The sequence below is a fragment of the Coffea arabica genome, chromosome 10c (genome assembly GCF_036785885.1).
Source record: "Coffea arabica cultivar ET-39 chromosome 10c, Coffea Arabica ET-39 HiFi, whole genome shotgun sequence".
Classification (NCBI taxonomy): domain Eukaryota; kingdom Viridiplantae; phylum Streptophyta; class Magnoliopsida; order Gentianales; family Rubiaceae; genus Coffea; species Coffea arabica.
Genome location: NC_092329.1, coordinates 44,914,566 through 44,926,013, shown reverse-complemented (window position 1 = coordinate 44,926,013; position 11,448 = coordinate 44,914,566). Strand labels below are relative to the sequence as shown.

Genomic DNA, 11,448 nt, shown 5'->3' with positions numbered 1-11,448 from the left:
TTATGGATCAAATGCACTTCCCTTTTCTAAGGAAACCTTTATGGTGGGAACCTGTCTATGGTAGGAAGGCCGGTAGAGAGCGACACGTGTTGACGTTATATACAGTTCAAACGGAGACGTTAAATTGTTGCATAGCATGTGAAGAGGAAATATATGAGAATCGTTTGCGGATGCAACCAGAAAGCATACTGATTTCCGTACGAGTTTGGCCAGGAAGTGTTATTACATGTTAAAATCAGAGGCATTTATATATTTGCAAATGTACCCATTACTAATAGAAAAATGTTGCAAATGCCTTGGACAAAAAATGTGCGTAAAGAAGGTATCGAAATTTTAAGAAATAATAAATGATTATCGCATACGCGTGGGGGATAATAATTTGGAAGAAGAAAAAGTGGAGGTAAACGAAAGGATTCAAGCCTTTATTATATTTATATACATATATAAATTTAGTACTCAAGTGTTCAGCTTAAGCATCCAGGAAAATGGTCCCATAACTATCGATACGGTAAACAACACAGTTTTAGATATGATATAATAGGTTCTAAAAATTTTAGCGACAATTTGATTACTCGTTAGACCTATCCACTTGAATAGGATTATGGGTAAAAATAAGGGAGTAAATTTGTCATTCAAAATAGTAAGTTAGCGTAATAAATTAGTAACTTTTGCAGTCGAAAAGGTAATTGTAAGTAATATGAAACATACTTTTTAAAGAGATAAATTACAATAGTATATCCCAAATATACTTTTGAGGGAGTAAGCTTATTTGAAGTAAAAATATGTTTTTATACAGAAATAATGAGTTTTAGTTATAACATAGTAAATTTGATTAATGACAAAAACATGCTAATTTATGGCCATAATATTGTATTATGCTTAAAAAACTTATACGAATCCCATATTTTAGAGTTATTTGAAATAACACAAAAATGTTTTATTATTGATTAAAACTGAGTACGTTACTTAGTCAGTACAGTTATTATACTTGTATACATACTTGATGGTATGTGTATAAATAAGCATTTTTGAGATTTACGGGGAAATTGATTTTTTCTTTTGCAGTTTAAAAAAAAGGTAAGCGAAAATCTTTTTTCTCAGAGCACAAAAATCCACAAGTCAAAGTTCTTGGTCTAAAGGGGAAAGAAACATTTTGAATATCATTGTTTACAGTACTAAATAAATTAGATGTAAAATGCTCGTTAAAAACAGGTGCGTTGACATATAATAAAGGAAAGACATAAAGAGCAGACCATTTACGAGAAAAGTTGTTATTCATAAAAATAGTAACGCTTTACGATTTTCTTATCAGTTTTGCAACGTATGAGCAAAATGGCAATAATTAAAATAGTATTTTATTCGAATTATACATATTTCATTAATTTTTTTCCATTTAAAAAAATGAATGAGAATCTTTTATGAGAAAGCACATAAGTCAAAGGAATGATGTAAAAGGGAAAAGAATAGCATATACGTACAGTACCTATAGTTTATGTTCGAAGGACTATAGTGCTATTTTTTAAAAATATCCCAAAAATATGTAATCGAAACGGAGCCGATTCTTCACTATTTAAAATGTCAAATCTGTGATTGTGTTGTAACTGTTATCTATTGGTATCGTAAAGTATTATTTTTTCATAAAATTTCACCTCTTTAACGCCAATTTTCCCATAAACCAATTTATTTATCGGATAAAATATATGAAAATTCGGTTTTGAATAAAGCAGTAACTGTTTATGGCTTTCCTCCATTATAAGAACAGAGTACCCATTTTTGCATAAACAAATTTATTTATCGGATAAAATAAAAATAAATCCATTGTTAAATAAAACACTAACTCTTTATGACTTTCCTCCATTATAAAACAGAGTACCCATTTCAGCCCCTCTAGAAAAATTCCACCTCTTTAACACCAATTTTCCCATAAACCAAATTATTTGTCGGATAAAATACATGAAAATTCTATTTTTCAATAAAACACTAGTTCTTTATGGTTTTCCGCCATTATAAGAACAGAGTACCCATTTTTGCATAAACAAATCTATTTATCGGATGAAATAAAAATAAATCCATTGTTCAATAAAACACTAATTCTTTATGACTTTTCTCCATTATAAAAACTGAGTACCCATTTTAGCCTCTCTAGAAAAAAAAATCTTGGCTTTGTCACTGACTGAAATGTTTGTAACTGAGATTTATCCTTAGTGAAAAAATGTATGATACGTAATTTTTTCACTGTATTGAATTTATATGATGGCAAATTAAATGGGTCCATTGGATTAGTGTGCAGCAGTTTTGAGAATGATTCCGAGAGTAAACTATATTATGGCAGTAAAATATATTGAATTGTGAAAATTATAATTTCAACATGCTCCTAAATTTTGGATATATGACTTTCGCTGTTGCGAATATCTTAAATTAATAGTTGGTTATTACTATGAGTAATGTGGTAAGTGTGAGATGTGAATGTCAGTAATAACTGTTAGTTAATACTATCAGTAAAGTCAGCAGTAAATGTGAGATGTTAATTGGAATTTACAGATATTAATTTGACATGGTTGGTTATTATCTGTTAGTTAAGATTCGGGAGTTTTAATTTTATTGGTTAGTGGGGAAAATGTGAGGGAAATGTGGGAAAAACATGAGCACGATTATAGGATTTGTACGAGCAGTTAAAGGATTAGTTGTGAGATAAACATTTCTTAATTTTAGAAATGTAAAATTGTAATAAAATAGTATTCGAACTTTTGACAATTTGAAAAGCTCCTTATCTAAAATTCTCTCTGCAATACATATAGACAAATATAGATGTTTTTTTTTAGTGGTTGAATGTCATATTCGCGAACTATCTGCAGAAAAAAATAAATTTGTAGACTAAACTAATTTTGTTATACCAACTTTGTTATTCTTATTATTTTATTAATTGTTATGCTATTTTTCTCATTTTGTTAGGTCTACATTAATGCAAGTTTAATTCCTATTATGTCTCGTGTCCCAGAAAATACATATTATCCTATTCAAGTGGATACGTCCAACTGATAATCAAATTGATGCTAAAAATTTAGAATGAATAAGTTGCTTTTGCATAATGGTTGGAAAGGTTTCTTGATACTTTATGAATGAGGTGCCTTGCGTTTGCCAAAAGAATTTGTAGCATATTTTTGTATTGGAAATGGAGTTAAAACTTGCTATGGTTTACTTTTCTGTATTTCAATTCCATTGTAAAGGGTAATTTGTTGTTCAACCTAATTTCATTCTGATTTTATCTAACTAATAAATTAACGTATCAAAATAGATAATTTATGGAGGAAAGCCATAAGTAGCTGGTGTTTTATTGAAAAATGGATTTATTTTTATTTTATCCAATAAATTCTTTTATGCGAAAATGGGTTATTTATTCTTATAATGGAGAAAAGTCATAAAGAGCTAGTGTTTTATTAGAAAACGGGTTTATTTTTATTTTATTCGATAAATACACTTTTTAATGGAAAGGTAGGTACTGTGTTCTTATAATGGAGATAAGTCACAAAGAGCTAGTGTTTTATTGAAAAATAGATTTATTTTTATTTTATTTTATCCACAAATTTTGTTATGGTACTTTATTCTTATAATGGAGAAAAGTCATAAAAAACTAGTGTTTTATTGAAAAATGGATTTAATTTTAGTTTAGCCGATAAATAAATTTTGTTTATGCAAAAATGGGTACTCTGTTCTTATAATGGAGGAAAGTCATAAAGAGTTAGTGTTTTATTGGAAAATGGGTTTATTTTTATTTTATTCAATAAATAAATTGTTTTGTTTATAAATGGGTACTCTGTTCTTATAATAGACGAAAACCATAAATAACTAGTGTTTTATTGAAAACGGATTAATTTTTATCTTATCTGATAAATAAATTTTTTTATGAAAAAATGGGTACTCTGTTCTTATAATGGAGGAAACCTACAAAGAACTAGTGTTTTATTGCATAAAAGGTTTATTTTTTTCATCCAATAAATAAAATTTTTAAGGGAAAACGGGTGTTAAAGAGGTGGTATTAGATGAAAAAATGATACTTTAAAATACCAATGGATAACAGTTAAAACACAATCACAGATTTGGTATTTTAAATGATGAAGAATCGGTTCCGTTTGCATTACATATTTTTCGGGGTATTGTCAAAAATAGTACTGTAGTCCTTCGAACGTGAAATACAAGTACTGTACATATCTGCTATTTCTTTCCCTTTTACACCAATCCTTTTGACTTATGTGCATTTTGATAAAAAATTTCAATTATTATTTTTTATTTGCAAAAAATAATTTAATTCTGTATAAATCGAAAAAATTACTATTTCAATTATTGGCACTTTGCTCATGCTTTGGAGGACTGGTAAGAAAGCCGTGAAAAGTTGAAATTTTTATTAATGAAAACTTTTTCCATAAATGGCCTGATTTTTATGACTTTCCTTTATTATATGTCAAAGTACCAGTTTTTAACCAGCATTTTACATCTATTTATTTGGTGCTTTAAACAATGCTATTCAGCTGTATCTTTCCCTTTCAGACCAACTATTTTGACTTGTGGATTTTGGTGCTCTACGCAAAAAAAAGTTCGCTTACTTTTTTTTTAAACTGCAACAGAAAAAATTTAATTATATATAAATTTCAAAAATACTAATTTTTTCACATACGATCAAGTATTTATACAAGTATATTAACATTACTTACTAAGTAAGGTACTCAGTTTTAATCATTAATAAAACATTTTAGTGTTATTTTAAATAACAATAAAATATGGGCTTGGCATAAGTTTTTTAAGCATAATAGAGAATTTTTGCCATAAATTAGCATGTTTTTGTTATTAATGAAATTTACTATGTTATAAGTAAAAATGATTATTTATATATAAAAACATACTATTACTTCGAATAAACTTACTCCCTCAAAAGTATATTGAGGATAAAAATTATAATTTATCTCTTTAAAAAGTATGTTTCGTAATACTTTCAATTCACGTTTTGGGCTGCAAAAATTACTAGTTTATTACGTTAACTTACTATTTTAGATGACAAACTTACTTCCTTATTTTTACGCATAATTCTATTCAAGTGGATAAGTTCAACAGGTAATCAAATGGTTGTTAAATTTATTATAACCTATTAGAATAAGTTTTTTTATCATAACGATAGTCATGGGACCATTTTCCCGGATGCTTAAACTGAACACTTGGTCACTAAATTTATATATGTATATAAATATAATGAAGGCTTGAATCCTTTCGTTTACCTCCACTTTTCCTTCTTCCAAATTATTATTCCCCACACGTGTGCGATAATCATTTATTATTTCTTAAAATTTTGTTACCTTCTTTATGCACATTTTTTGTCCAAGACATTTGCAACATTTTTCCAGTCGTAATGGGTACATTTACAAATATATAAATGCCTCTGATTTTAACATGCAAAAATACTTCCTGCCCCAACTCATACGAAAGTCAATATACTTTTTGGTTGCATCCGCACAGACAGTTCTCGTATATTTTCTCTCCATGCGCTGTACAACAATTTAACTTCCGCGTCTTCCTACTACTGGCAGGTTCCCACCATAAAGGTATCCACTTTTCTAATTCAGAAATAGCTATCATATCACCATCAATCACTCCTAACTTTTTCAGCAGTTTGTCGGATGATGTTATATTTCCCATCGAAAGCCATGCCTTAAATTAAAAATTGGCACTCAAACTAAACATTTGGCCTCTCCTCCCCCTCATTTTTGGCCTATTAAATTGACACAGTGAAAGTATTCTGGCACAAGTCATCGGGTAAGGTGCAAGAAGAGTTGTATTCACAATTGTTTCTTAACAGTGTTACATCTTGTTAATAAGTTGCAATTCATTGTTAATGACTATTACAATCTCATAATAAAAATATAAATATTATGTATGAAGTTCATATGAATAATGTATTGTGAAATTGTACGAATAATTAATAATGAATTACAATTTATTCAAATGTTGAACCGTTCTTGCTCCTTTTCCAACCCATTACAAAGCAGGTGACCATTTGCCCATGCGTATGGATTGTGACTGCTTAAACTATAGAATTATCCTAAAAGAGCCTACAAAAGAAACCAACAAAAAAGGTTACATGTACGAGGACAAACTACTCGATTTCAACTATTGTTTTCAAAAGGCAACCAGGGATGAATGGAGCTCCCCAGCTAGTGACTAGTGAGGCTGTATTTGAAGACTTAGAATATATAAAACGATGGATCAATCAAGTATGTTATGTTATCTCTCAAGCATTACCTGATTGAGTCAATTTTTATATCTCCAAACTATTTATTGCTTGAAAATATGTCACTTGAACCAGTCCAAGGGGCAAATTCAACCTCAAATCTCTTAATTAAAAATTGGTTGTTTCAATTTTAACCATGAATGTCTTGTTCAATATATCTAAAGGAACTTCCAGAGACTACTTTTAAGCCAAGAGATCATGAGGCATTAGGTAATTAGACCCGTTGTAAAAGGTTTTAGATTGATTCAATGTTGCACAGATATTACGAGCTAGGATACATAATACATTTTCCATTGGAAGGGTGAGACTATTCAGGGATATTGACCTTATGTAGAAAAGTAACATTATTCCCATAGTGCAATAATGAAAAGGACTATTTCCACTTTGGACCCTTATATTTTGCACAATGTTACTTTAGGCTCAATTAAGGGTAATTGTCAATCTTAATTTGTCCCATTACATTTAAGTAAAAGGAAAATTTCATAAAAAAATGGGACTCAATTAACATAAGTATGTATTAGGGACAAATGAAGCACGAAAGAGTAACTCAAATGATGAATTTGAATTCTGATAAAAGAAGCAAAAATGGAGAAAAATATGAGAATTGGTTTTCTTTTTATATGATGCCTTTGAATTTCTTATTGTTCTTTATATTGTAATTTATAAATAAAACAAGTAAATATATAGTTAAGAATGTATATTAAGAATTTTCAGTGGAAATAAATGAAAGAAAGTTGGAGTCCTTTAAATCTGATCGACTTGTTTAACTCAATGTCTAGAGAGCAAAAAATGATGAAACTTCAAAAAGGAAAAGATAAAACAACGATAAATGCTCATTTTCATTCTTAAAAACCTTTTATATCTTTATTTGTTTACTTGTCCTTTTGCTCTCTTTTAGTTATTGAATTCTAAAGTTTGGTTGTTTTTGCACTTAATTTGTCATCAACGTGTTTGAATTAGCTCACCAATTAATATTACAAGTACAAAAGCTCAAAGCAAAGTTTCTTAGGAAGCATTTGATAAAATTGAAATCTGAAAACAGAAATCTGAAGTCTGAATTACTAAGTTATTCAATTGTTAAGTACTAAGTTTGACACATTTAAATGTATACGACATTAAATAATAAGTGAATAGTTATCACTTATTTTTGGGAGTAAATTTTGTGTAAGAAATTCAGTACCACTTAATTAATTCAAATGTTCTATATTTTTTTTATCGAACATGTCTGAATATGTCAAAATCTAAACTCATTAAATTTAAATATTGAATTGAATTATCAAACATAACCTTACTCTTTGAATTTGATATGGTCACTACTCCAAAAGTGTCCTTTTATGACATTCAAAAGCGTCATTATAGATCTATATCATGACGTTTAGGCTCTAATGACGCTCTATTAGAAGCGCCATCCATTCTAGCGTTACGATAGGTTTATGACAGTTTTAAGTGTCTCAATTTATCATTATTATGACACTATTAAATATCATTATCTATGCATATTATGACACTTTCAAATGACAAGAAATTTTGGGGTACAATAACATATCATGACACTTTTTTAGTATAAGTAGATAGAAATATTATGACACTTTTGAAGAGTAACCAGATCAGGCTTTTATGACATTTTCTACTTGTCGGTGTAGCATCCAAATTAAAGTGTTCCAACTTCCTGCTGCATATCATATGACGGCAGAAACCACATTTCATCCTGCCACACAAGCATCTCCAATCCTAAATTTTGAAGGATTGTAACGTAGCTAATACAATAATATAAAAGAAGCAATACAATCATCCAAACTTGAGCAAAAGTACATCATCCAAACAATCCACACCAAAAGTGTCTACAAATTACATACTAATTTAGAATAAGGGAAGCCTTAAAGATGGATCAGAAAATTTATTATTTGAGCCACCAGCAATAGCACCACTACTGCCACTGCCTGAAGTGAGTGATCATCTTCATCCAAAGACAGTCTTTCATATGCTACGTTACTGAAAGAAGCAGCAATAACAATCACAGGTCCAAAAGTAATCAAAGCTCCCACAACATTTCCTCCAACAACTTGACCGTATCCACCAGCCAAATATATGGTCAAATTGGTGGCACCCGGTGGAGCTGATGGTGGAAGGAAGGAGCCCGACAATGATAAAATCTCGAACCAGCCATGCAACGTCATGATTGAGCCGGCAGCAGCCGGTTGCCTCAAGCTCACATTGTTGACCGTGCCACTACTACTCAATATGCAAATACCTCTTTGCCTTTTTCTAACATATGTTGCAACTAATTCAAACACATCACAGCCGCTGCTGACCTCTAATATATGTGCTCGGAGCGTGTTGGTGCTCTCTTGAGTGATTATCACCGGGAGTTTAGGCTTGTTTTTGGAGCTAGGCGGCCGGCCTCTTGGCCGACGAGCTACAACATCGCCTGAGCTTGTGTTTGATGTGACCAGCTCTATATAGACAAAAACAGCTAAATATCTCAAACAGAAAATGCATGTTCAAACTAAAGATCCGAAGAGAAAACATAAAGACACATTCAACCATGTTGCAATATTTCAGTTCTCTATTCAACTCAAGATAAGTATATAAAATAAATTTCAAGAAAAGAAGGCAGAGCCTTGGCAAAAAAACTAAAGGGTATGCTACTTGGAAGAATTGAGTAAACTAGAGAGCAAATCCATTTGGCAAGCAATGAAAAACTCATTTAGTCAATTTATCAAACATGTGGTGGGTCACAGATGCTACCAAACTGATGCTAAAGAAGGCTATAACATTTTCTTGGAATCTTTCGACGGCATCCAAAAGACAATTATCTTTCGACAGCATCCATTTAGACCTAAAGTTAAAATTATCTCTTAAATACAAGAAATAAAAAAAAAAACAACCTTGATGTTAACAAAAAATTGAATCATTGATATTCAATAAACTAAACAAACATCTTAATCATCATACCTCCATCGGTGGGATGAATCCTAGTTGCTTCCTCCTTGAAAAATTAGCAGATTGGCAAGAAAATTGGCTAAATTTGCCCTAAATTGAGAGAAACAAGAGAGGGAGGGAAAAGTCACAATACAAAAAGAGATAAAATGCAGCGGGTGAGGAGAGATGTGATGAGATGTGGTAAGTAAGAAAACGGAGGAAATATTAGAATTTTTGCTCCTGATTGACCGTCATGTTAGCACCCTATTATGACGTTTAGGAAAAAATGTCATAATACAAGTGTCACTAAAAGCTATTTTTCTAGTAGTGGGTGAATTGTGATTATACAAAACCTTAGGGAGCAAAGTGAAATTCATGACTAACTTAAATTGGTGATGGAATACCATTTTAAAACAAGTCAATGGTTAGATGGTAAATAATATAAATACGGTCTACAAACTCACTTATAGATTATGGTCTACAAGTAAGCGCATAAGCTTGGTCAGGTGTTTCCAAATATTTTTTCTTGTTAGATAGACTAAATAAGTGCAATTGAAAGTTTAGGAACAAAATGATACTAAGCAAATTGAAAAGTGACTACTTTTGACATTAATTAGACTGAAGACATACAGTAAACGTTGGATGCTACATGCAAATTTTCTAATGAGAAGCCTTTTCTGGTCAAGAACTAAGTAAAGCAACAAACACCACTTTGCACTTTAAATTTTGTTTTGAATATTTTGTACCATAAACTCTCAATTTTGGACACTTTGGACACCATACTTTCAAGTTTGTTCCTTTTAAATCTAATTAATGACAATTTTAACAAAATTAATGGTACATAGGACCCCACAAATCAATGACAATGTACTGCAAGTGATCAAAAGTGCCAAGATATTGTAATAAAAATAAAATAATATATTATCATTAATTTATACCATCTTTTATCTTGTTAATTTTGTTAAAAATATTAATGATTATGACTATATAAATTAATGACAATGTATAAAAAGTGGCCAAAAAAAAGTTAAGGGATTAATAGTTAGAATAAACGGGTATATTGTCATTAATTTTTACTATCCTTTATTTCATTAATTTTGCAAACATAATTATTGATTAGATTTAAATGGGACAAACTTGAGAGTAAAGGGTGTCAAGTGTCCAAAATTAAAGTTAGAGTGTAAAGTATTTAAATTAAAGTTTACAGCACAAAGTAAGAAAGTAGTATAAGTTTAGGGGTGCAAAATGGAGTTAGTCCAATTGAAGCAGGTAGAATACTACTATTTTTTTGTACAAGAAGTTAATTTATTTATTTAGGTATTAAAAATAAAAAGTCCAGGCCACTACTATGTGAAAGTTTTTATCTGAAGCTATTGACTTCGGACGATTAAAAACCCGACTCTGTCTTTACGTACTAAAATATCCACTTCCCCGTATTCACTGCTACCTTAAAACTCAAAGACGAAGTTCTTCAAGAAGTATGGAATGCAGAAGGTTCAGGATCACACTTATTTCTGCCAATGATCTCCCCGTTGTTCAGGATTCTGGAAAGACAAGAGTGTACGCCAAAGTTTCACTAGATGGCAAGCGTAAAACGGAGAAGCGAACACCGGCGGACAAGGAAGGTCAGATAAACCCAAGGTGGAACTTCACACTTTGGTATAAAGTGGCTGAGGCACTGATCCAACAGGAAGATGTAAACATTGCAATAAAGTTGTATGCTGAAAACAACTTGAGGGACAAATATGTAGGAGAGCTCAATCTTCCTTTGAAGAATCTTTTTGACAATGGACTTAATGCTGAAAAGGTCAGTTATGCTCTAGAACATAAAAGTAGTGATGCTTCCTTTTCAAAGGGAACACTGCAAATGTCATATAGTTTTGGGGAAAAGATCATAGTGAAAAATCTAGCAGGATGGAAAAAAGCAGCGGATTATGGGGCTACCATACTACTTAAAGGAACATGTCTTCTTGTATTTGGATTCGTTGTTGAGGAGGAGGATGATGTTGGGGATCATGATGTACTTGTTAAACCATGATCACATTTCAATCGACTGTAGATGAAGCATATGGAGTTAAACTACTGGAGCCGGCGGTCAGGAGAGAGTTCTTAGAGTTTGTCAGAAAAATTAAGTGCTGTTATTGTCATTTAATACTTTAGAGTCTGCGTTTTGTAATAAGCATAGCTTTTTGTAAGGAAAATGGTTGATTGGCCAATGCTACACCTTTTCAATTAGTATGGCTGTTAGG

General features: G+C 30.9%; 1 protein-coding gene, 1 long non-coding RNA gene and 1 pseudogene across 2 annotated transcripts; 1 reads left to right on the top strand and 2 right to left on the bottom strand.

Moving 5' to 3' along the window:
• Positions 1 to 7,999: 7,999 nt before the first annotated feature.
• On the bottom strand, positions 8,000 to 8,824 carry LOC113714109 (AT-hook motif nuclear-localized protein 23-like; annotated as a pseudogene).
• Positions 8,825 to 8,960: 136 nt separating this feature from the next.
• On the bottom strand, positions 8,961 to 9,505 carry LOC140015571 (uncharacterized). Its single transcript, XR_011822216.1, has 2 exons — positions 9,233 to 9,505; positions 8,961 to 9,116 (listed from the first exon to the last, which is right to left on the bottom strand). It is a non-coding gene; the product is annotated as an uncharacterized lncRNA (long non-coding RNA).
• A 1,174-nt stretch (positions 9,506 to 10,679) lies between these two features.
• Positions 10,680 to 11,237, top strand: LOC113714108 (protein SRC2 homolog). Its single transcript, XM_027237906.1, has one exon. The coding sequence runs from the start codon at positions 10,680 to 10,682 to the stop codon at positions 11,235 to 11,237; it is 558 nt and encodes a 185-aa protein (XP_027093707.1).
• The last annotated feature ends 211 nt before the right edge of the window (positions 11,238 to 11,448 follow it).